At 37.7% G+C, this 27,839-nt stretch overlaps 1 protein-coding gene across 2 annotated transcripts in view; it reads right to left on the bottom strand.

Annotated features, from left to right (window-relative positions):
* Positions 1–11,143: 11,143 nt before the first annotated feature.
* The window catches only part of SLC5A8 (solute carrier family 5 member 8), a 57,190-nt gene continuing 40,494 nt past the window's right edge, over positions 11,144–27,839 (bottom strand). The window contains exons 11-15 of one of the 2 annotated variants that reach the window (XM_050746811.1): positions 27,686–27,772; positions 26,070–26,275; positions 17,095–17,198; positions 13,379–13,458; positions 11,144–12,617 (exon numbers count right to left, since the gene is read on the bottom strand). In XM_050746811.1, the coding sequence (XP_050602768.1) occupies positions 12,492–12,617; positions 13,379–13,458; positions 17,095–17,198; positions 26,070–26,275; positions 27,686–27,772 (603 nt within the window). In that variant the 3' untranslated portion in view covers positions 11,144–12,491. Of the gene's footprint in view, positions 12,618–13,378; positions 13,459–15,792; positions 15,917–17,094; positions 17,199–26,069; positions 26,276–27,685; positions 27,773–27,839 lie in introns of those variants that run through there. The other variant, XR_007717458.1, reaches the window with a different exon arrangement.

Consider the following 27,839-nt stretch of genomic DNA (forward strand, 5'->3'; position numbering starts at 1 on the left):
CTCTAACCCAAAGAATGGGAAAAAATGTTTGTAATTTATGTATCTAAGGGGCTTATATCTTAAGTATATTAATTGCAAGTCTCAAATGTAAAACCTCTGAGAACTCTTACAACTCAATAATTAAAAAAGAAAAAATGAGCCAATTTAAAAGTGGGCAAAGGATTTGATTAGACATGTCTCCAAAGAAGATATACAAATGGCCAATAAACATGAAAAGATGGTCAATGTCGTTAGCAATCAGGGAAATGCAAATCAAAGTCACAATGAGATAGCACTTCGCATGCATTACAATGGCCATAATAAAATATACAGATAATAAGTGTTGTCCATGTGGAGAAATTGGAACTCTCATACACTGCTGATAGGAATGTAAAATAGTGCAGCTGCTTTGGGAAATAGGCTGGCAGTTCCCAAAATGGTTAAGCCTAGAATTACCATATGACCCAGCCATTCCACTGCTAAATATATCTCCCAAAGAACTGAAAACATATGCTCACATAGAAACTTGTACACAAATGTTCAGAGCAACATGTTTCTTAATAACCAATAAGTGGAAACAACACAAATGTTCATCAACTGATCCATGCATAAATAAAATATGGGATGGGGTTTCTTTTGGGGGTAATGAAAATTTTCTAAGATTGTGTTGATAATTGTACAACTCTGTAAATAGAAAAACCATTTAGTTGCACATAAATGAGTGAGTTGTATGGCATGTTAATTGTGTCTCAGAAAAGCTATTATGCAAAACCAAAAATCTCTCACTGTCCTTCAGCTTTCATGTGTTCTGCTTATATTATTGTATTTTGCATGTTGCTTTGAAATTGCCATGTGTGATGGATATCTCCTCATACCTCCACAACCCAGGATTGAACAAGTTAAAAGAATCATAACAGAGAGCTAGACTTTCCTGACTGCTACAAAACCATTGAAATTCTGGGTAAAATGTTACAAAATAAGCATTTTAATGCATAGTCAAATTTATAAGAATAAAAGAGAAGCTCCAGTCCCAGATTTGAAAAGGAAATCAAAGCATAGCAATGAAGCCAGGAGATGTTGAGGAATAAGTGCAGGTGTAGACTTGCTGAGTTCTTCTGTTTTCATGGGAGGAAAAATGAGGTTTCTGCCTACAGAATGTAAAGAAGCTAGAAGTTGATTCCAGGTATCACCAAAAGCCTGACATCTTAAAGAACGGCCTGATCAGTTAAAAGGAGATTTTTAAAAATATACCAAAAGGCTTAATGAAGTATTAAGAAAGTTTGCTTCTAGCCAACTCTTTGGAAGGAAAACAAACAAAATTACTTGAGGCATCAAAACTTAAGCCCTGTGCTTAAGTTTTGTGCCATAGGTCTAGGATGCAAATTTATATTATGAACCTAAGAGAAAAGCCCTAACTTGGGATGATAATTTAAAGTTGTTTGAAGGCCATTGAAACAACTAGGGCACAGCAAAATCTAATTTAAAACTATGTAGGGACTCTTTCACTAACCACAGCCCAAGGAACTGTCACTAGAAGAAAATGCAGCCTCTTCTGAAGATAAACTCCCAGATAAACATGATCAACTACATAATAAAAGGAACCACCAAGACAGAGAGTATGCAAATGAACTAATAAAAGAACTAGCACCCCAGTAATTCCAGATAATATCATAAAATTAAGGGGTCATAAATATGGTTAAAATTATTGAAGTGATAAAATAATGACTGAAAATAATAATGAAAAAATCCAATATTATGAATAAAAGAATAGCAAATTTTGAAAAGAAGCATATCCAACTCTAGGAATGAAAAAAGTTAAGTCTCTGAAATGCAGAATTGTATGGACAAATTAATAGCAGATTTAGAAACAGCTGGGGGTGGAAATGAAAGAAAATAGCTGAGAAAATTGTCCAGGATGCATCACATAAATACGAAAAGATGGAAAAGATGAACCAAATTAGGAGATATGAAGGACAGGATTTAAAAGGAACAACGTACATCTAACAGGAATTAAAGAGGCACAGAATAGAAAAAACATGGGAGAGGGGAAATATTCGAAGAGATAATTCCTAAAACATTTCTAATATTAAAGGTATGACTCTTTAGATTGAAGAAACAAAAGTCCCAAGGAGGAAATAAAAACAAATTCATACCCAGATTCACTGTGGCAAAACTAGATAAAAAGCATAATAAAGAGTAAATTTTAAATGCACTTACAAAGAAAAGAGAGATTACAGTTGCCCCTTGGAACAACACAGGTTTAAACTGGAAGGTTCCACTTTTACATGGATTTTTTTCAAATGAATGCAGATCGAAAATACACCAAAAATGAAGTATTTGCAGGAGGTGAAACTTGCATATATGGAGAGTCAAATTTTTGTACACACGAGTTCTGCAGGGCTGACTACAGGACTTGAGTATGCGCAAATTTTGGTTACGTTGGGAATCCTAGAATGATTTATCCACATATATTGAAGGCTACTATATCTCCAAGGGATAACAACTAGGCAAACAGCAAACATCTCAACATCAGGAATAGACACCAAAAGATAATGGAAGAATATTTAAAACTATTGGGTGAACCATCAAACTGAAATTTGTTAACCAGATAAATTGTCATATAAGAGTTAATCTAATATTTTCAGATTAACAAATTTTCTGAAAAATTTAGCAGAAAATTTGAAGTTTCTGGAAAATGTGTGAGAAAAATAATATTAACAAAAACTGCAATACTTTTGCACCAACCTAATACAAGAAAATTAGTAAGCCACTCAAATACCTTCCTTTCCCACAAATAACCAGCTACTAACAGTCTATGGAACCCCAACATGAATAAAACAATAGTAGAAAGAGAAGGAGATGAAGACAATGATGAAGAAGGAGCAGAAGAAGGAGAAGAAAAGGATAAATGGAATGGTTACAAATTGCTTATATTTTTAGTATCACTAATAACTCATAGATTTAATTTATTTTATTTTTAAGAACTTCTCTGGGTTGAGAACTGTTACTGGAACCCAATAGGTCTGAAACTGAGCATCCTATCCTGCACCAAGTTTTCTATGGTAACCTGCCTTATGAATGGCACCATGTCCACCCAAATGCCTAAGCAGAAAAACGTAAGTAATTTCTGACATCTTTCTTCCCAATAATGTACCAAGTCCTGTCAATTCAATCCTCTCATATGTATCTATCTTTCTTCATCCTCACTAACACCATCATAATCTAGGCCACCATTTTCTCTCACAAAGACTACAACACAGATTCCTAAATAGTCTCCTGATCCTCAGGCGTACTCCCGTCCACCCATCCATTCTTCACTTTATAGCTACGGTGAACTGAGCTTTCAGAAATCCAAATTTGATCATATCATATGTCTCTTCTTACAACTCTTCAATGGCTTCTTATCCCCATAAGGATAAAGTCTAAAACCTCAACCATGACTTCCCACAATCTGGCTGGTGCCTATATACATACTCTTCTTATGCACCATGATTCCTCCATCCTCTAGGCTTTAGAGCATGTGGTTCCCTTTGGAAAGGAAAAACTTCTTCTTTTCCTTTCCTTTGCTTAGCTAATGATTATACATCTTTCAAATCTGAGCTTATTCTTCACCTAGTCAGGAAATAACTGGATTGGGCCCCTTGTTGTACATTCCTGTTACTCCCTAGTATGATACTTATGTCACTTAGCACATGTTACAATGCTCCAATTGCAATACTTATCACACTGTGACCATGAAACAGTAAAAGAACTAACATATCTGACTCAATTTTTGTTTCAGGAGCCTTTACCCATTCCTGCTTGTAGGCTAGGATCATTTTAGAGCACGGAGATAATATGCTGAATTAGTCCGTTCTTGCATTGCTATTAAATGTAAGAAACTACCTGAGACTGGGTAATTCATAAAGCAAAGAGGTTTAATTGGCTCATGATTCTGCAGACTGTACAGGAAGCATGTGTGGTGAGGCCTCAGGAAACTTACAATCATGGCAGAAGGCAAAGAGGAAGGAGGCACATCTTACATGGCTGGAGCAGGAGGGAAAAGAGCAAAAGGGTAGGTGCTACACACTTTTAAACAACCGGATCTCGTGAGAACTCATTATCACAAGAACAGCAATGGGGAAGTCCGCCCCATGATTGAATCAACTTCCAGCAGGCCCCTTCTCCAACAGTAGGGATTACAATTCCACATGAGATTTGAGTGGGGACACAAATCCAAACCATATCATATGCAAAGAAACAATCATGTAGTTTTTGAAACTAACTCTGTGATTAAAAGGAAAGTATGTAAACAGCTATGTTTCATTAAAGATTTATAGGAGCACTGTGACCTGACCAAGGAAAAAGAAACTCTCAACCTCCTTAGACCCTTGTTGGTGCCCAGATGTCTGCAATTGTCAGTCACCTCTTGATGCCGCCCATCTTTCCTTCCCCCTGCTCTTAACATAAAAATAATCTGCCATTTGTACTGACTTATGATGTTACTTTAGGACAACAGTTTACCATCTTTTTGGTCTGCTGGCTCTCCAAATAAAGCTGCTTTTCCTCCCACCAACTCTCTTCTCTCTTTAGTTTAGTCTTCAAGTGGCAAGCAGGCACCTCTGTGTTCAGGTTACAACACTTTACTGTAACTACTTGTATTTTGTCCATTTTCTGTATTAAACAATAAACTCAGTGATGGTAGCGATGAGTCTCTTATTTATTACAATATTACTAATATTATTGGTAATGGATGACATGACTAACTACAAGGCAACAAAGTTTCCCTAACATTAAATCTGAGAATTACACACATCTAGTCACAGGCTGGTGTCAAGACCCCAAGCATCCCTATGGAAGCAGGCTCTTTTTATCACTAACCCTTATCTCATGACCAAAAGCAAGTATTCCAATTTGTGTTGAGTGCCTTCCATGTTCTACATCTACTAGAGAAATTACTGAACAGAACCAGCAAAAATCCTGACCTCTTGGAGTTTTTATTTTATTGGGGAATGACATACAACAAACAAGTAAAATATAGTGTGTTCACTAATAATAGAGACAGGAGAGAAAGCAAGCAAGGGGGATAGGTGTGTGGAGGAAGGAAGTTGCAATTTTAAATAGAGATCAGAGAATACCTCACCTAGAAGATGACATCTGAATAAAGACCTGTAGGAGCTGAAAGGGTGAGCCAAATGGATATTGAGTAGGATGTTGTAAGCAATGCACATGACCATGAGGTAGGAACATGTTTTTAGGGAATGCCAAGGCCTGGCATGGAGTAATAGAGGTAAAAGAGATCATGGGAGGAAGGGGTTGGAAGGCATAGATCATGCATATTCTTTAAGCAGGCGGATGCCAAAGAGAAATGGAAGTGGAAAGGAATAAGATATACATGTCTGATTCCTCTCTCAGACTTACTGATCACAAAAAGTCACTTCCTGTTTACATAGGGAAAGTAGGCAGGAAAGGGGCAGAGAGAGAGATACAGAAAGTTACTCTAATGGACAGTTCATCCACCCAGATGGAAACATCAGGAATAGAGACTATGTGCCACCTAAGAGATACCTGTGTACATTCATACATGTACAGTACATCAAAATGACTAGAGCTAGAGGTAAGTATAAGGTCATGATCCCTCATGGAATGTGTCAAGAGTTAGAGAAGTGATAGGTAAGCTGGGTTCTAACAACTGAGCAGGTGTTTTTCAAACAAAGATCTGAGAAGTAGACAGAGGATGGGTAGCCTAGACAAAGAAGATAGCATGTAAAATAACAAGAAAGCAAGAAAGTGGGTGGTATATTTAACACATATGGGAAGCTCGATGTGACAAGCCTACATAACATGTGAAGGAGGATACCAATAAATACTTCTGAGAAGCCCATCAGTCTAAGGGACGGGGCTTTTATTCTGTAGTCATAGAGATCTTCAAGCAGAGGAGTGAATCATCAGATTTGGTTTCCAAAGAGACAACTGTGGACTGAAACAGTAGTTTTCAAAGTGTGACTCCCAGACCAGAAGCACCATCATCCTCAGGAAAATTTTGAGCAAGGTAAATTCTTTTTTATTTATTTATTTATTTATTTTTATTATTATACTTTAAGTTCTAGGGTACATGTGGATAACGTGCAGGTTTGTTACATATGTATACTTGTGCCATGTTGGCGTGTTGCACCCATCAACTCGTCATTTACATCAGGTATAACTCCCAGTGCAATTCCTCCCCACTCCCCCTCCCCATGATAGTCCCCGGTGTATGATGTTCCCCTTCCCGAGTCCAAGTGATCTCATTGTTTAGTTCCCCCCATGAGTGAGAACATGCAGTGTTTGGTTTTCTGTTCTTGTGATAGTTTGCTGAGAATGATGGTTTCGAGCTGCATCCATGTCCCTACAAAGGACACAAACTCATCCTTTTTTACGGCTGCATAGTATTCCATGGTGTATATGTGCCACATTTTCTTAATCCAGTCTGTCACTGATGGACATTTGGGTTGATTCCAAGTCTTTGCTATTGTGAATAGTGCCGCAATAAACATACGTGTGCATGTGTCTTTATAGCAGCATGATTTATAATCCTTTGGGTATATACCCAGTAATGAGATGGCTGGGTCATACGGTACTTCTAGATCTAGATCCTTGAGGAATCGCCATACTGTTTCCCATAACCATTCACATTGCTTCAAAGAGAATGAAATACCTAGGAATCCAACTTACTAGGGATGTAAAGGACCTCTTCAAGGAGAACTACAAACCACTGCTCAGTGAAATAAAAGAGGACACAAACAAATGGAAGAACATTCCATGCTCATGGATAGGAAGAATCAATATCGTGAAAATGGCCATACTGCCCAAGGTAATTTATAGATTCAATGCCATCCCCATCAAGCTACCAATGACTTTCTTCACAGAATTGGAAAAAACTGCTTCCCGCATTGCCAAGACAATCCTAAGTCAAAAGAACAAAGCTGGAGGCATCACGCTACCTGACTTCAAACTATACTACAAGGCTACAGTAACCAAAACAGCATGGTACTGGTACCAAAACAGAGATATAGACCAATGGAACAGAACAGAGCCCTCAGAAATAATACCACACATCTACAGCCATCTGATCTTTGACAAACCTCAGAAAAACAAGAAATGGGGGAAGGATTCCCTATTTAATAAATGGTGCTGGGAAAATTGGCTAGCCATAAGTAGAAAGCTGAAACTGGATCCTTTCCTTACTCCTTATACGAAATTAATTCAAGATGGATTAGAGACTTAAATGTTAGACCTAATACCATAAAAACCCTAGAAGAAAACCTAGGTAATACCATTCAGGACATAGGCATGGGCAAGGACTTCATGTCTAAAACACCAAAAGCAATGGCAACAAAAGCCAAAATTGACAAATGGGATCTAATTAAACTAAAGAGCTTCTGCACAGCAAGAGAAACTACCATCAGAGTGAACAGGCAACCTACAGAATGGGAGAAAATTTTTGCAATCTACTCATCTGACAAAGGGCTAATATCCAGAACGTACAAAGAACTCAAACAAATTTAGAAGAAAAAAACAAACAACCCCATTGAAAAGTGGGCAAAGGATATGAACAGACATTTCTCAAAAGAAGACATTCATACAGCCAACAGACACATGAAAAAATTCTCATCATCACTGGCCATCAGAGAAATGCAAATCAAAACCACAATGAGATACCATCTCACACCAGTTAGAATGGCAATCATTAAAAAGTCAGGAAACAACAGGTGCTGGAGACGATGTGGAGAAATAGGAACACTTTTACACTGTTGGTGGGATTGTAAACTAGTTCAACCATTATGGAAAACAGTATGGTGAGCAAGGTAAATTCTTAGGACCCAGCTGAGAGCTGTTAAATCAGACACTCTGGGGTGAAGCCCAGAAATCTGTGTTTTAACCAGCCCCTCCAGGTGCTTCTGATGAACACTGAAGTTTGAGAAGCTCTAGAATAGAATGAGCAAGGCCCAGTGACAGACCAGATCCTAATACAGAAGAGAATAAAGGTCTGGATTTGGAAAGTTGAGGAGAGCAGAAATGGAGAGAATCCTGAATCCTTGACGCACACGTGTGAGTGGGTGAGGGGTAAAAGAAGCCTTTTTCAATGAAGAAGGGAATAACAAATATGTGATTGCAAAATGGGAATGACTAACAAAGCTGACAACTTCAAAATATTCTTTCTTTGATGAATTTAAATGATAGAGACCTGATTTAACCTTCAAAGTGAAAGGTTATGCCAAATTTCCTGTATATGGAAAATCTGCATTTTGCCTACCCAAGACTTGAATAGGTAGGAAGTAAGTAGGTGCTTTAAATGAGATGACCAAAGGCAGAACAGACAAGTGGAAACTTCAGGCTAGGGGAAACGCTGGCAACTGCTTCTTTGATATGTGGCTCCAAATTGGGTGATTGGGTATAAACATGGTCATCTTTGGCACCTAAGTTCTCTAGCTTAGTTGTTCACTTAATTTTATACCCCACAAGCAAAACTACAGCTTTGAGATATAAAATAGAATTTTAAAACTTCAAATTGATATTTTTTCAAGACAAAGAAAAAACACTCAGGTTAAGAACTTCTGTTTCTATTTTAAAGTCCTGATATTATCAACAATTAACTTGGACTAACTTTTAAAAGATTAAATTACCGCAATTAAAAATCGGATTGGAACAACTATTGGGTATCTGCCTAAAGGAAAAGAAGTCAATATGTCAAAAAGACACCTGTTCACACAGGTTTATCGCAGCACAATTCATAATTGCAAAGATATGGAATCAACCTAAGTGCCTATCAACCGATTAGTGGATAAAAAATGTGATACACACACACACACACACACCATGGAGTACTACTCAGGCATAAAAAAAGAATGAAACAATGTATTTTGCAGCAACTTAGATGGAACTGGAGGCTATTAGTCTAAGTGACATAAGTCAGGAATGGCAAAGCAAATATCACATGTACCTTTTTTTTTTGAGATGGAATCTCGCTCTGTTGCCCAGGCTGGAGTGCAGTGGTATGATCTCAGCTCACCACAACCCCCACCTCCCAGGTTCAAACGATTCTCCTGCCTCAGCCTCCCAAATAGCTGGGACTGCAGGTGTGCACCATCATACCCAGCTAATTTTTGTATTTTTAGTAGAGACGGGGTTTCACTATGTTGGCTGCGCTGGTCTTGAACTCCTGACCTCATGATCCACCTACCTCTGCCTCCCAAATTATATTTTTCTTTAAAGTTTACATTCCCTCTATCTGAATAATCCTGCTTACTCCTAAATATATTTTAACATTTCCATGACACATATTTTTAAGAGAAGGTACTATCTCTACATCATGATATTGCAAATTAACAGCTCTATTTTTTAAAAAACTGGCAAACGACTTTTGTCTCAAACTTTGATTCCCAATCATACTGAAATATTAAATAACACTATTTGAGTTAGTAAAGTGCTATTTTGCCAAAGAGCTCAACCTGATCTTTTCTACTGACATTGTTTCTGTGAGGTAGGTAGGAACTTAGTGCTATGTACCATTGTTAGAGGAGATTAGGGGTCAATTCAAGGGTATACAACTTGTCAACAGTAAAACAGACATTGACAGACAACTTCTGTGGCTTTTCCCACACTGGTGTTTTTATCATTCAAAATAACTAAGAGTAGCAGATTATGTGATTTCTGTGACAATGGATTAACATTTTACTCTTATTTGGTTTTATCCAAAAATGTAGAAATTAAGATAAATTATTTTTAGTTAATAATATTACATTGCTTTCTTAAGAATTCTATCAGGCATTCTCATATGTTTATAAAACTAAAATATTGATAGTTCTAAATGTCACAAAAATATACTTTGTCTAAAAGAAAATGAACAAGAACAGAAACATCATGTTTCTCATTAAGAACACATGGTGTAACTCCCCGGCAATCAGGTAAGACAAAAAGTTAAGTGACCTGAATTTGATTTCCAAAATTGAAGCACTTTATGCACATGTGCATTTAGAATTATTAAACAAATAACCATAGTTCAAAACACATTCATGTAAAACAAACAATATATCTTTCTACTTATTAAAACATTGTAGAAAGACTTCCAAAAATTTGATATTTGTTTATAAATATAGTAATTTAAAAATAACATATATCCACATAAGAAATATATGAATATATAATTTATTTTTATTTATTTATTTATTTTGAGACAGGGCTCCATCACCCAGGCTGGAGTACAGTCACATAATCACAGCTCACTGCAGCCTCGACCTCCTGGCTCAAGCAATCTTCCCACCTTAGCCTCCTAAGTAGCTGGGACTACAGACACACACCACCGTGCCCAGCTAATTCTTGTATTTTTTGTAGAGATGGAGTTTCGTCACATTGCCCAAGTTTATGTAGTCAATTTAAATGTTATATAAATCTCTCTCTCTTTTTTTTTTTTTTTTCAGAGACAAGATTTCACTCTGTTACCCAGGCTGGAGTGCAGTGGTGTAATCATAGCTCACTGCAGCCTCGAAATCCTGGGCTCAAGCTATCCTCCCACCTCAGCTTCCCTAGTAACTGGGACTACAAGTATGTGGCAACATGCCTAGCTAAGATCGATTGATTGATTGATTGATCGATTGATTGATAGAGATGAGGTCTAACTATGTTCCCAGGATGGACTTAAACTCCTGGCCTCAAGCAATCTTCCTGCCTCAGCCTCCCAAATGTTGGGATTACAAGCGTGAGCCACCATGCCCAGCCATTTTTTTTTTTTATTTCTCAACATTGTCAGTTAGCAACCTCTAAATGTACAGGGTATGATTACCTAAATAACACGTATCAGAAAATAAGCATAAAATTATTTAATCATGAAAACATTTGTATGTATCTAAATGTTTCTCTTATGTTTCTAAAAAAACTGAAAAGCTTAAAAAAGAACTTTTAAACAGTATCTAATGTGGAAACTGTACAAAAAATAAGTTATTGATGAAATCCTATAACCAAACTCTTAGCCGGGAACATAGCAAAATAAACAGCTAAGCAACTTTGAAACTGCTACTTAAAAATTTTAAAACACAGAACAAAGCATTTTTTGAGTCCAGACATTAAAAAAAAAAAAACATAGTGTTTGCCTATATAATTTAGCTCTTTAACTGGATAAATATACTAACATTTCAAAATTTCTAGGCATATGTATCTTTAAATTTAATTGATTGCAAATTAGTTGACATTCAAAAGTTCAACTTAATAGCATTAAGTGCAGTCATCTAACTCCATGGAGCTTAACCATTTTGAAGAATATTCTTGGATCATCAAATCCATAAGTACCTACATCAAGTATATGTTAGTACCAAGCTAATGGGAGTTCATAATTTATAGTCTGGGACTTGATAAGCCAGGATTGGGGGTGGCATGATTCACTTGAGTGTCTTGAGACATATCCAAGCCCAGGGCAATAAACGGAAAATTATGAAGACAAGCTCAGGTAGAGTGCACAACAAAACCCAAGTTGATAGATCAGAAACTGGGCATGCAGATAAAAATAAAGACAGTATCAGCAGCCAAAGTCCAGAAACTCTAGAAAACAAGCCAAAATGCACAAGAATTAATGAACAGCACCAAGAAGACTTTGATCATTGGGTCCATGGTCTTTCGAAGACAGAATGCTTGTTGATTACTACCTTCCTGATCCAGAATCAGTTTGCAGGTTAGTATATGCCCTGGGCTGATGGGGAAATAAAAAGCAAAGATCCAGACAACACAGACCTGTTACCTCATTGCTCCCTAAGAATGGTGTATGTGGTAGGAGGGTAAAAAGCTCTTTTCTTTTTTTTTTTTTTTTTCCTGAGGCGGAGTCTCGCTCTGTCGCCCGGGCTGGAGTGCAGTGGCCGGATCTCAGCTCACTGCAAGCTCTGCCTCCTGGGTTTACGCCATTCTCCTGCCTCAGCCTCATGAGTAGCTGGGACTACAGGTGCCAGCCACCTCGCCTGGCTAGATTTTTGTATTTTTTAGTAGAGACGGGGTTTCACCGTGTTAGCCAGGATGGTCTCGAACTCCTGACCTCGTGATCCGCCCATCTCGGCCTCCCAAAGTGCTGGGATTACAGGCTTGAGCCACCGCGCCCGGCCAAAAAGCTCTTTTCAAGATGAATTATGATTTCGGCAATCTTCCAAACTTATATGCTAGCACCAAGGCATGGAAAATATTTTCAATAATACCCAAATTTAAGAATATACTGTTGACAATCAAATACATGTGCATAGCCTTTCAGCGTCTATGTAGTTATAATTTTCACAATTACAGCTTCATTGAAATAAAGGAAAGAGAGGGAAATGTCAATGCCAAAATTCTAAACTCCAGAGTAACATCAATTAATGATGTAGTAAGTGAAGATAGTCCAGACTTTGTTTTAACAAAACCTTATCCCCCAAACACTCATGATACAACACACACACACAAAGAAAACCTGATCCAATTATCTTAGAAAACATATAAAATTGAAACATCATTTAAGGGCATCTAATATCAGAGCTGCTTCACAAACGAGTCCCATTGCTCTTGCCACTCTGATCTGAGAAGTTCAATTCAATGTGGTTGAAAGCAGGATTATCAGTTCCACCATCTTCCACTGGATGCGATTTATAGTTTAAAACATGCTTCTTCTAAAAGAAAATGTTAACATGGTGATTAGGGGAAAAAAATAAGCTCTTCATTCATGTAATTCTAAAAAATTGTTCCTACTATTTTGATTTCTCTACATCAGCTTTCTAATCTACTGAGAGAGAGAAATATAGAACGGGTATACTTCCTCAGAGGGTAGATACTCAACAGATACAGGTTATCAGAAGATAGATATAAAATGGCCCATCAGACAATAGATAAACAACAAATTTACGTTATCAGAGGATAGACAGATATACAGAGAGATATAACAGATACAGGTTATCAGCGGATAGACAGATATAGAGAGATATACAACAGACACAGGTTATCAGAGGATAGATAGATATTTGGAGAGATACAATAGATACAGATTATCAGAGGATAGACAGATTTAGAGAAATATACAACAGGTATAGCTCATCAGAGAATAGAGGGATATACAACAGTTATAGGTTATCAGAGGATAGAGAGATATACAACAGATGCAGATCATCAAAGGAAAGAGTATATACAACAGATATAGCTCATCGGAGGGTAGACAGATAAACAATAGGTATAGTGTATCAGAGGATATGGAGCTATAAAACAGATATAGATCATCATAGGATAGAGAGCTGTCCAACATATATAGATCAGATTATATAGGGTCTATACCTTTCTTGTCCATCACTTTTCAAGAAAGAGGCTGAGGACTAACTAGTGTTCTATCCAGGTAATAAAGCCCAGTTTCCTAACTCATGGTAAATGAAAGCCAACTCACTTTCTTAAAAATATCAAAATTGGATAAAAAGTCCTCTTTGGTTAGTATATATCTGGGGTCTAAGTTCTGTTTTCTTCCTCCTGGAAAAAAAAAAAAAGTACATGACTTACGTTGTTAAAAAGGACACCAGTAACTACACAGAGACATTCCATTATACAGGCATTTAACTTGTACACATTCAACTCCATACATTCATAAAACACAAAGAGAAAGGGAAACTTAAAAACGCTGATCACTTAGCCCACAATTCCCCTTCCCTTAGTCAGCCCTGGGTCTTGAAAGCCTCTCACTATAATAAATATGAGTCTTGTCATATATATATATAAATAAAATACATATATATAAAATATATATATACATATCTCTCTCTCACATATATGTATGTGAGATAGAGCAAAAAACGCAAGCCAATTGCTTCATCTGGTACTCAACTAGAGAAACAGTCATCTGGCCCAATGCTGGTAGGGAAACTGGTTGAAAAGTACCCTCCATGCCATCAGGAAAATATCAAACCATCTGCCTCTGCTTCAGACAGTGGAGCTGCTTTTCCCCCACTTTCGTGGCTACAAATATACATGTCTATGAAGAAATGCAGGAAAGTCTGAACTGCTGAATAAATTATTTAAATGAAAATCAGTATGCTGACTGATGTTTGATCCAAATCCTCTTCCTTAAGGTTTTCTTTACAAAAAAAAAAAACAAAAAACAAAAAACTATTCTGCTTTGGTATTTTTTGTGGATCAAAGAGGATGCTTTTAAAAATTGTGTACCTCAAAGAGTGGTCCTCAAACTACCCTGACTCAAATCACTCAGAGAATGTACATAAAATGCAGATTCCCAGACTCTAGCCTGGACTGACCAAATTAGGACCTCTGTGGATAGGACCCCTGAAGCCTGATTTTTATAAAATTTCCAAGGGGATCCTTACGCCCTCTAAAGTTTAAGAACCACTACTTTAGTACAAATACTAGACTTTTAATTATGGGAACCTTTGCTGTTCTGGAGATAGAATCAATTTTAAATAAGTTCATGCAATGTTATTGAGTACCTGCTGTGTGCTGGAGATGCTGCTAGGTGCTAGAGAAACAGAGAAACAAAACAATCACTGTGCCCACAACTTGTGATCTCACTTAGGAAACGATTTGCCCCCATTTTCCTGATGAAAACATAGCCTTCTGCATAGTAAAAATCAGGGGAGTGCTGAAACGCCAACCAAGTCTGCAAGGCCTGAACTCTTACGGGAGTTTTAGTATACTACAATAGGTTTTAAAATCTGTTTCCCAAGGAACATCAAAATCGTGTGCTTCTCGACAGTTTTCAAGGTACTCACTGTTTCTGTGAAGTAGGAATAAGTTATTTGTGAAGTTAATGAAGTTGAAGTGTCTTTTATTACTGGACCCCAGTCACTGAGGTAGAGCATTACTTTTTGAAACAAAAGATATAGCTGTATATGGTTTTTCAGAATCAAAGCATTTAAAAGAAAAAAAAGGAGTACTCAAAGGAGGTACTCTGATACTCCACTTTCTTTTAAAAACTGAGCTAAATAAGGACCAAAGGGCAAATAGTACAGAGAGACTGGTTAGGTGTATTCCAGATCTGAAAAACTGAATGACTTCTGGGAAAAGATGAAAATCTGTCTTAAGACCGGGCATGGTGGCTTATGCCTGTAATCCCAACAATTTGGGAGACCAAGGTGGTTGGATCACCTGAGGTCAGGAGTTCGAGACCAGCCTGGTCAATATGGTGAAACTCCATCTCTACTAAAAATACAAAAATTAGCCGGGCATGGTGGTGCGCGCCTGTAATCCCAGCTACTCGGGAAGCTGAGGCCAGAGAATCCCTTGAACACAGGAGGCAGAGTTTCCAGTGAGCCGAGATCGCACTACTGCACTCCAGCCTGGGCAAAAGAGTGAGACTCCATCTCAACAATAACAACAAAAAAATCTGTCTTAAAATATATCAAACTGGACCAAAAAAATTAATAAACCTACCGTGCTGGGAATTTTATTTTTGAGAAAGAGCACAGTCCTTTTGGAAAAGAAAGAGAATATTTTCCAGCAACTGTTTGATAAATAATGGATAGCAACAAATTTTATAATTATAAATACAAGTGTCACAAAAGTTTGAGAGGCAGTGCTATCCCAGTACCAAAAAAAACATAAAATGACAGCAGGATTCTGTAAAGTGGCACAGTCCTGGCAACTTTGTAGCATGGAGCAAACAAAGACATGAGACATCCTTGAACACAGTGTACGATTTCTGACTAGTTGTAACACATGTTGAAGGAGGCAGTGCACCCTTCCCCTGGCATGGCTGCTATGGATGCGTATGTGTGAGGGGATGTAGGGAGTCAGGGAGCCCAGCACATTTCACCAACTCCACACTACCCCGGCCCCAGCACTGTGATCTCTCACCTGGGTTACTGCAATAGCCTCTTCCCTGCCCTCGTTCCCCTACAGACTATTCTCAAAACTGGATCAGAGCACTCCTTTGAGAATTATTGGAAAAGTAAGTGAAAAAATATCCCACATAGTAGACCTAAAAGACACAGAGATGAAAAATAAGAGAGGAAAAAAACGAGAAAATTAGAGGAACTGTCCATGATTCTGATTCAAATGTTTGACTAATAGGAGTTCCCAGAGAGAGAACACAGAAAATTATTTAAAAAAATAAAAAGGAAGAAAAGAAAAGAAAAAAGAAAATGTCCAGAACTGAAGAACATGGATCTTCAGATTGAACGAGCCTTACTGAAGGCCTAGGCCAAGGCAGTCATTGTGAAAATGGGACACACACAAAGTGTCAGCTGGTAGCATGGCACTGTCACAACAGCAACATAGCAAGCTAGAAAAAAATTCAGACATCCTCTCAGAAAAAAGAAAAGTTCTTTTCAACCCTGGGAATTTCTACTCAAACAATCAATCAAGCATAAGGTAGATTAAATAATTTTTTTCAGACACACAAAGTTTCCAAAACCTCTTCTTTTGTCTACTCATTCTTGAGAATATGCTACAGGATGTGTTCCATTCAATTAAGGGAGTAAATGAGAATGAGAAGTAATGAATATAGGCAGTAGAAAACCCAACACAGGAACAGGGCCCAAGAGAATTCACAGAATGAGGACAAAATGGAGTTCCAAGATAACAGTTCTATAGCAATCCCAGAGAGCAATTTATATACTATGTGTATCAAATTGATTTTTTAAAAATAAACATACTTTTTTAAAAAACGATAAACATCTGAAAAAAAAGCCTCCACACTATGTTTAGATATAACCTGTCTATGCTTCCTTACAGTTTACAAAGAATGAATATGGGACAATGTAAAGATCATAGCATATTGGGTTATTGTAAAAATATGTGTAAAATACCTAACATTGAAGTTTTTTTCAAGCATCTTATTTTTGTCTTACAGCAACTTGTGAGATGGGCAGGTCAATTATTATTGTCCTCATTTTACACATAAGAAAGCTGAGGCTCAGTGTAGCTATGTGACTTGCCCAAGTTCATGCAGGCCCTAAAGGGCAGAACCAAGATTCAAATAGAAATGAGTCTTCTGCTTTCTAGTCTAAGCCTTCAGATTTCCCATGAGTAAAACAGAAGAAATAATTAAACTAGCTTCAATAGGATCACAGTAAAATAACATAAAAAGCTATAAAACAGATACAGTAAAAACTGATATAGAGGTAAATACAACAATACTAATGTTTAGATAGTTACCTGTTGGTAAACTGACAAGTATCCCCACTAATAATGTTACCAAAGTTCCAACAGTGCTGAAGTACAGATATGATAAAGAATACCAGTTATCCATCAGTGGAGTCCTAAGAGAGCAAAAGCACAACTGTAAGATTTCATGTAATGCCACTAGCAACTACCAGTATATACCAGTGATTCTCATGGCAAGGTCAAAATATAATATTCAATAATGTTTTTAATGTCATAACCTGCTGTCCTAATTTTATCTTATCGTATCAGGAATTGAAAGTGAAATTTCACTTTGACTATATACTAAAATACTTGAAGGCCATGTTTATTCATTCAATTCTGCATGATGTCCCAGGCACTGCTCTTGTGATTGGACAGTCAGCCATAAATAAGGCAGATAAACCATTTGACCCAGCAATCCCATTACTGGATATATAGCCAAAGGAAAATAAATGGTTCTACCAAAAAGACACATGCACTTATATGTTCATCACAGCACTATTCACAATAGCAAAGACATGGAATCAGCCTAGGTGCCCATCAATGGTGGACTGGACAAAGAAAATGTGGTACATTTCAACTTTGGTGAATCTGACAATTATGTGTCTTGGAGTTGCTCTTCTTGAGGACTATCTTTGTGACATTCTCTGTATTTCCTGAATTTGAATGTTGGCCTGCCTTGCTAGGTTGGGGAAGTTCTGGATAATATTCTGCAAAGTGTTTTCCAACGTGGTTCCATTCTCCCTGTCACTTTCAGGTACATCAATCAGATGTAGATTTGGTCTTTTAACATAGTCCTATATTTCTTAGAGGCTTTGCTCATTTCTTTTTACTCTTTTTTTTCTCTAAACTTCTCTTCTCGCTTCATTTCATTCATTTGATCTTCAATCACTGAAACCCTTTCTTGCAGTTGATCGAATCGGTTACTAAAGCTTGTGCATTTGTCACATAGTTCTCGTGCCATGCTTTTCAGCTCTATCAGGTCATTTAAGGACTTTTCTTCATTGGTTATTCTAGTTAGCCATTCATCTAATCTTTTTTCAAGGTTTTTAGCTTCTTTGCGATGGGTTCGAACTTCTTCCTTTAGTGCGGAGAAGTTCGATCATCTGAAGCCTTCTCTCAACTCGTCAGTCATTCTCCGTCCAGCTTTGTTTGTTAACAAGGATACCCAGGAATTGAACTCACCTCTGCAACCAAGCAGACCCAATAGACATCTACAGAACTCTCCACCCCAAATCAACAGAATATACATACTTCTCAGCACCACATTGCACTTATTCCAAAATTGACCACGTAGTTGGAAGTAAAGAACTCCGCAGCAAATGTAAAAGAACAGAAATTATAACAAACTGTCTCTCAGACCACAGTGCAATCAAACTAGAACTTAGGATTAAGAAATTCACTCAATGTAATCCCAGCACTTTGGGAGGCCAAGACGGGCGGATCACGAGGTCAGGAGATTGAGCCCATCCTGGCTAACATGGTGAAACCCCGTCTCTACTAAAAAATACAAAAAACTAGCCGGGTGAGGTGGCGGGCGCCTGTAGTCCCAGCTACTTGGGAGGCTGAGGCAGGAGAATGGCGTAAAACCCGGGAGGCGGAGCTTGCAGTGAGCTGAGATCCGGCCACTGCACTCCAGCCTGGGCAACAGAGCGAGACTCCATCTCAAACAAACAAAAAAAAAGAAACTCACTCAAAACTGCTCAACTACATGGAAACTGAACAACCTGCTCCTGAATGACTACTGGGTACATAACAAAATGAAGGCAGAAATAAAGATGTTCTTTGAAACCAATGAGAACAAAGATACAACATACCAGAATCTCTGGGACACATTTAAAGCAGGGGGAAATTTTTAGCACTAAATGCCCACAAGAGAAAGCAGGAAAGATCTAAAATTGATACCCTAACATCACAATTAAAAGAACTACAGAAGCAAGAGCAAACACATTCAAAAGCTAGCAGAAGGCAAGAAATAACTAAGATCAGAGCAGAACTGAAGGAGATAGAGACACAAAAAACCCTTCAAAAAATCAATGAGTCCAAGAGCTGGTTTTTTGAAAAGATCAACAAAATTGATAGACCACTAACAAGACTAATAAAGAAGAAAAGAGAGAAGAATCAAATAGACGCAATAAAAAATGATAAAGGGGATATCACCAACGACCCCACAGAAATACAAACTACCATCAGAGAATACTATAAACACCTCTATGCAAATAAACTAGAAAATCTAGAAGAAATGGATAAATTCCTGGACACATACACTCTCCCAAGACTAAACCAGGAAGAAGTTGAATCCCTGAATAGACCAATAATAGGCTCTGAAATTGAGGCAATAATTAATAGCCTACCAACCAAAAAAAGTCCAGGCCAGATGGATTCACAGCCGAATTCTACCAGAAGTACAAGGAGCAGCTGGTACCATTCCTTCTGAGACTATTCCAATCAATAGAAAAAGAGGGAATCCTTCCTAACTAATTTTATGAGGCCAACATCATCCTGACACCAAAGCCTGGCAGAGACACAACAAAAAAAGAGAATTTTAGACCAATATCCCAATATCCCTGATGAACATCGATGCAAAAATCCTCAATAAAATACTGGCAAATCGAATCCAGCAGCACATCAAAAAGCTTATTCCACCATGATCAAGTGGGCTTCATCCCTGGGATGCAAGGCTGGTTCAACATATGTAAATCAATAAACATAATCCGGCATATAAACAGAACCAAAGACAAAAACAATGTGATTATCTCAATAGATGCAGTAAAGGCCTTTGACAAAATTCAACAGCCCTTCATGCTAAAAACTCTCAATAAATTCGGTATTGATGGAACGTATCTCAAAATAATAACTCACAGCCAATATCATACTGAATGGGCAAAAATGGGAAGCATTCCCTTTGAAAACTGGCACAAGACAGGGATGCCTTCTCTCATCACTCCTATTCAATATAGTGTTGGAAGTTCTGGCCAGGGCAATCAGGCAGGAGAAAGAAATAAAGCGTATTCAATTAGGAAAAGAGGAAGTCAAATTGTCCCTGTTTGCAGATGACATGATTGTATATTTAGAAAACCCCATTGTCTCAGTCCAAAATCTCTTTAAGCTGATAAGCAACTTCAGCAAAGTCTCAGGATATAAAATCAATGTGCAAAAATCACAAGCATTCTTATACACCAATAACAGACAAACAGAGAGCCAAATCATGAGTGAACCGCCATTAACAATGGCTTCAAATAGAATAAAATACCTAGGAATCCAACTTACAAGGGATGTGAAGGACCCTTTCAAGGAGAACTACAAACCACTGCTCAGTGAAATAAAAGAGGACACAAACAAATGGAAGAACATTCTGTGCTCATGGATAGGAAGAATAAGTATCATGAAAATGGCCATAATGCCATCCCCATTAAGCTACCAATGACTTTCTTCACAGAATTGGGAAAAACTACTTTAAAGTTCATATGGAACCAAAAAAGAGCCTACATTGCCAAGACAATCCTAAGCCAAAAGAACAAAGCTGGAGGCATCACGCTATCTGACTTCAAATTATACTACAAGGCTACAGTAACCAGAACAGCATGGTACTGGTACCAAAACAGAGATATAGACCAATGGAACAGAACAGAGCCCTCAGAAATAATACCACACATCTACAACCATCTGATCTTTGACAAACCTGACAAAAACAAGAAATGGGGAAAGGATTCCCTATTTAATAAATGGTGCTGGGAAAACTGGCTAGTCATATGTAGAAAGTTGAAACTGGATCCCTTTCTTACACCTTATACAAAAATTAATTCAAGATGGATTAGAGACTTAAATGTTAGGCCTAAAACCATAAAAACCCTAGAAGAAAACCTAGGCAATACGATTCAGGACACAGGCGTGGGCAAGGACTTCATGTCTAAAACACCAAAAGCAATGGCAACAAAAGCCAAAATTGACAAATGGGATCTAATTAAACTAAAGAGCTTCTGCACAGAAAAAGAAACTACCATCAGAGTCAACAGGCAACCTATGGAATGGGAGAAAATTTTTGCAATCTACTCATCTGACAAAGGGCTAATATCCAGAATGTACAAAGAACTCAAACAAATTTAGAAGAAAAAAACAAACAACCCCATCAAAAAGTGGGCAAAGGATAGGAACAGACACTTCTCAAAAGAAGACATTCATACAGCCAACAGACACATGAAAAAATGTTCATCATCACTCGCCATCAAAGAAATGCAAATCAAAGCCACAGTGAGATACCATCTCACACCAGTTAGAATGGTGATCATTAAAAAGTCAGGAAACAACAGGTGCTGGAGAGGATGTGGAGAAATAGGAACGCTTTTACACTGTTGGTGGGACTGTAAACTACTTCAACCATTGTGGAAGACAGTGTGGTGATTCCTCAAGGATCTAGAACTAAAATACCATTTGACCCAGCCATCCCATTACTGGGTATATACCCAAAGGATTATAAATTGTGCTGCTATAAAGACACATGCACACGTATGTTTACTGTGGCACTACTCACAATAGCAAAGACTTGGAAACAACCCAAATGTCCATCAATGGATTAAGAAAATGTGGCACATATACACCGTGGAATACTATGCAGCCATAAAAAAGGATAAGTTCATGTCCTTTGTAGGGGCATGGATGAAGCTGGAAACCATCATTCTCAGCAAACTATCGCAAGAACAGAAAACCAAACACCACATGTTCTCACTCATAGGTGGGAACTGAACAATGAGAACATTTGGACACAGGAAGGGGAACATCACACACACGGGCCTGTCATAGGATGGGAGGACGGGGGAGGGATAGCATCAGGAGATATACCTGATGTAAATGACAAGTTAATGGGTGCAGCACACCAACATGGCACATGTATACATATGTAACAAACCTGCACATTGTGCACATGTACCCTAGAACTTAAAGTATAACAAAAACAAAAGAAAGGGTAACAAAATAAAAATAAATAAAAATTAAAGAAAAAAGAAAAAAAAAGAAAATGTGGTTCATATACACCATGGAATACCATGCAGCCATAAAAAAAGAACACAATCATGTCCTTTTCAGCAACATGGATGCAGCTGGAGGCCATTATCCTAAGCAAATTAATGCAGGCACAGAAAACCAAATACCACATGTTCTCACTTATAAGTAGGAGCTAAACATTGGGTACTTATGGACACAAAGAAGGGAACAATAGACACTGGGGATGACTAGAGGTTGAAGAGAAAGAGGCAAGAGTTTACCCCAGTAAGAAAGCTGCACAGGTATCTAAATAAAAGCTGAAATTATTTTTTAAACATAAGGTAAATAAGATTCCTGCTCACATAAAGTGTATATTCTAATGGAGAGGTAAATACAATAAACAAATTAATAAATATAATAATTTCCACTAGTAGAAAGCACTGTAAGGAAAATAAAACAAAATGATTTGCTATTAACAGGATGGAGAGGGAGGAACTACCCTACAAGTGGTCAGAGAAAACCTTTGGGAATAAGTGACATTTGAACTGAGATCTGAGAAATGTTCTCAGATGTTCTTGAGGAAAGCATCTCAGAGACTAAACACAAGCTGACTGAGGCACAGTGAGAAGACAGTGATTACAAGATGAAAGATAGGCAGGGGACTTTTTGTGGCACCGGACATGAGTTGGAATTTTACTCTACAGGCAATGGCACTCATTGCAATGTTTTAAGTGAAAGAGTAACATGAAAATTCTATGATCATTTCTACAATGATTGCTCTAGGATTCCACTTTCAGTTTTGACAGCTGCTTGATTCAGACCAATCATTCTGCTGAGAACAACATATAAAACCTGGGGCATGGGGAGGGAGGCAGGTTTTTGAAGATATCAGCGAGATCAAGACAATGAGAATTTGGCTGGGCGCGGTGGCTCACGCCTATAATCCCAGCACTTTGGGAGGCCAAGGCAGGTGGATAACCCGAGGTCAGGAGTTCGAGACCAGCCTGGCCAACATGGTGAAACCCCATCTCTACTAAAAATACAAAAATTGGCCAGGAGTCATGGTACATGCCTGTAATCTCAGCTACTTGGGAGGCTGAGGCACAAAAATCACTTGAACCCAGGAGGTGGAGGTTGCATTGAGCTAGAGCCTGGGCAACAGAACGAGACTCTGTCTCAAACAAAAACAAAAACAAAACAATGAGAACTTGAGGTGTCAAGAGCCCAGACAGAAGGGGAACACATTGAGGTGAGCTAATGAAATTAAGAGAGTGTGATATTGAGCCAAAGACAGACAAAATAGAACAGACTAAAGAATTGAGAAATAGATCCACAGAAAAATAGTTACTTGGTTAACATTGTTTTCATCACCAGCACATTCAGCGGGGCAAAAGGGGAGTCTTTTCTATAAGTTTGAATTCAGTTTGGTTAACCGAATGTCCACATGGGGAAGAATAATCTTGATCACACCACCCACAGAAATCAATTCCAAAGTGGATTACACTTCCCAAATGGAAATGGTTAACAATAAAGCTTTTAAATGAAAAATTAGTGGAATATCTTTATGATTGCAGGATAGACAACGATTTCTCAACAAGACACATAAAGGACTAACTATATAGGAAAAAACTGAGAAACAGATATCAATTAAAATTAAGAGATTTTGACTGACAAAACAAAATGTATCATTAAAAGAGTAAAAAGGCAACCCATGGAATGGGAGAAAAATATTTTCAAAACATATCTCATATCTAGAATACATCATGAACTCCTGTGTAAATAAGAAAAAGACAGAGAATCCATTTCAAATGTACTAAAAACTCCATTTCAAATGGACTAAGTAGCAAAAGTAGATATCCAAATGGCCAACAAACAAATGAAAATGCATTTGACTTCATTAATCATAAGCGAAACACAAATTAAAACCACAGCAAGCTACCAATGTAACCATCAAATATTGGAAACTTAAAAAAATCAATACTGAATCTAGGCAATCGAAACAATTTGTATCTAGGCAACCAAAGGATCACACATTCAACCTACAGCTGGGTGACTCACAACCCTTGTGCTCCAGCCATACGGAACTAGGATGATTTTTCTAAGATGCCCTGATCCTTCAGTCCTTCAAGCCTTTGCACCTGTCGTTTCTTCATTCTGTGACACATACTCCTCCCTCCGTGTGTCCTTGTGCTCAATCCCGCCACCCGACTAACTCCAGCCCGTGCAATTCTCCTCTAAGGTTTCCTTGACTCCAGTCAGGTAGACTTCCTCCTTCTGGCTCCCATGATACCCTGTGAATATTACTTACCACAATGCATGTTTTAATTTATTTTCTTTTCCAATCTCCCTTCTGGTGACAAGAATAACTTTCTAGATCTTCCCCTTCATCTAGCCAAACCTATGCATTCTTGAAGTAGTAGTACATCTCTGAAGTCTTAATGCTAACTTACACTCCAACTTTGTACTCACTCTTTTAACAAAAATGTATCAAGTATTTATTATTTACTATGTCCTAGTTTTCATACTTAGCATGCTTACTGAGTTTATTGTTTTGCACATTCCCTCCAGCTAGATTAGAATTTTCTGGAAGGCAGGAAACAGTGGCTGGGAGAGAAAGATTTTCTTCCATGGATACTAAATAAACGGTCAGCACAGTGCTGGGTACATAGTCCATGCTCAAAAATTCCTGTTTATTAAGCTGAAATATTTGATAAGTAAACTAACATGTAAAACTGATTATTATGGTACCAGGCATAGAATAAACTTCAGCTAATTTATTTCTTCCAGGAATCCAAATAACCATTTTGCCTTAGACTCTTAAGGGCAAATATTTACATAATTAGGAAAATGCTAAGCAAAATGGTAAAACAAGAAGTACATCCTGTATGTCTTCTCACTTAACCTTCAATTAATCTTTTCTCCCTTTCTGACTGTAATGACTCTCCCAGTCCCCTCTCATTCGTGCTTTCATGCCTGTCCAGACTGCTCCCCACATGTCCTTGCCCCTCTCTACACTGCACCTCACCTAGTAAAACTTCCCTCAAATATGCCTCAGGCTCTGGAACTACCTTTTCACTGAACCATATAGGGCTTGCCTGCCTGGAACGCCCCTGGAAGTCCCACTGGCTAGCTTTCTCATAGCTGAATTCCTTCTGGAACACGAATTGCTAACAATGGCTATATGTATGATCATGTTCCTTCTCCCAGGACTGTGTCCATTTTAAGAGGGGTATGCTGTGTCTTAACCCCAAACGGATGACTCTATAATGATGTCATTCCAGAGAAGCTGGCACTGGGGCAATATTTTGGGGGCAATGGCATCATCTTTGCATTCCTCGAACATATCCACAGGGTTTGTGCTTTAAGGCTGGACATTTATATATCCACTAAAGAAAGTCTTGCCCTCACATGCACTATACAGTAAAGCATGCCTCTCCCCACAGGTCTACATCATTACGTTAAATCAGACAACTTCAGCATCTAGAGGCTCCAAAGTGTACTGCATGACTGAAATCAAGCATGAAGATCACAGCTGCAAGCACTGCTAGTGCTTTAAAGATTTGGAATCTTCAACTGAACAAATGGCAATTATTTAACATGTTTAAATAATTGTAGCTTGTGGTCAGTAAAATCTATCCTTCAAAGACTACATAAGCAATATTTATTTATAATTGTGCTTTCCATTTTAAAAGTTTTTCCAAGACAACGATAATTCTTTGTGCCGCTAAGAGCTGGTGTTTAGGAGAGTTTACACATAATAGAATTTTCTCATTAATATTTAAGTTTTCTTACATCTGTAGATAAGGCAGAAATGTCTAGAAAAATTATGAAAATATGACATTTTTTGTTAAACTGCTGCAGAAAATAGTATAGCTAGCCACACGGGTTTTACTCATTCCAGAATTAGGCAAAGTCACAGTGTTGTAAGCAAGACAAAAAACAACTGGAGTTCTCTACTTGTTGCATACATTTTTAAAAGTATAATGTAATAAAACTTAATTCAATACCTTTGAACATTGTGTATTTGAAAAACACTAGTAGTAAATGGCATTTCTGTGGTTGTCATCAAATTTGTCTCGTTGTATGTGCTGTTACAGCCTTGGATATCAAGCTGCAATGGCAACGTTCTCTCAGGAAGTGGAGGATACATTTGAGCTCCAATTCCAACCCATAGAGAAGTAGCAAATCCAGCCATCAGACCAACAAGTGCTCCCTGTAAAACAAGAATGCTTTTAAAAGAAAAATAATACAATTTGCTTTGATGTCAAAATTAACACTAGAAAGCCAAGTTCAACATGGCACAAAATTATAAAACCCACAAGGGCAGAAACATTCAGTGCTCTCTTCTCCCAAGACAGTCCTCAGCCCATAAAAATCTACTGAATAAATGAACAAGTGAATAAATGAATGAAAGGTAGTGAGGCAGGGAGGGAAAAAGGAGTGAGAAAGCCCACTTTGAAGGAAGGCAGATAATCTGCTAGTGAAAAACCCGGATATGGTTTAAAAAAAAAAAAGATACTGTTCATGGCAGGAGAAATAGTATGTTATTCTCCCATTACCACCCCCAGAAAAGGGCATGTTGGCTTAGTCAGCTACAGCTCTTCTGGAGGAAATGCATGCTGGCAACAAATGCCAAATATCAAAAGTTGATTTTTTAAATACACTTTTCTGATACTTAACAAACTAATGCATTTCATCATGCAAAGAGTCTAATCCAAGCTTCAACATTCTGAGGTGGACACAAACAAATCTCTTTCATTGTGATTAATTTCTACAAAAGTAGCTTTTCATATGACATTTCATTGAGGATAATAAATAATAACCACAATAGTCCTTATTAATATCTGCCTTACCAATTCCTAATGCCTTATAAGGAAAATAGAGTTCCAAATGTGAAGTCAGAGTTGAATGGCTATTCTATATCTGAAGCAACTGTACATACATTATCAGTTTTTCCTGAACTATATCTTATAGCCAGACTGAACCAGTGGACTTTCTTCTGGGTTTCAGAGAAATAATTTCTAGCTCATTTATTCCAAACAAACGTTAGCACTTCTAAGCACAGATATGTCTAGGTAGAAGGACAGAGATATTATGTCTTTCTGGAAAATATTCCCAATTATGATCATCCCTTTGGGGCTAAATCATGTTGTGGGAGCTACAGCTTTGAATGTCAGGAGTAGAAAATTCCTGGCCAAGGTGGTAAGATTGTGTTGCATCTCTTTGCTGTGCTATGGCTATTCACAGAAATCCTAAGTTTTACTGCCCTTAAATCGCTCATATCTGAGCCTATTGATCTCTTTTAAATCCTATCTATTAATTTTTGAGAAGGGCAAGTAGGTAACTGCACAAAAAAATGTTGCTCCTTTAGTTATATTATGAATATTTAAAATTGCCCTATGTGGTTCTGGAAGTTTCCATTGAACTTCACACTTTTAGGGTCCCTATACGTAGTACTTCCTTGTATACTCCACTAAAGTCAATAGAAATAATTTAAGTCATCAAGACAAGTAGCTAATGACAAATCTCAAAGGAACCATATCTTTACAACTGAGAAAACTGTGTAGAGCTGCTAGTATAGTTCAAAAAGTAATCCTCACACATATTCGTTCTTTGTACTTACAATTGAGTTGGCAAAGGGAACCAAAATGCCCAAAGCGAACAGGCCCATAAGTGGTCCACCAACCATACCAAATATGCTGAGTGCTGCCTACAAAAATAATACAACGTCAGCAATTAGCAATCTCAAATCCAAACTAAAATATTTCAAAGTCATT

The sequence above is a fragment of the Macaca thibetana genome, chromosome 11 (genome assembly GCF_024542745.1).
Source record: "Macaca thibetana thibetana isolate TM-01 chromosome 11, ASM2454274v1, whole genome shotgun sequence".
In the NCBI taxonomy this organism is placed as follows: domain Eukaryota; kingdom Metazoa; phylum Chordata; class Mammalia; order Primates; family Cercopithecidae; genus Macaca; species Macaca thibetana.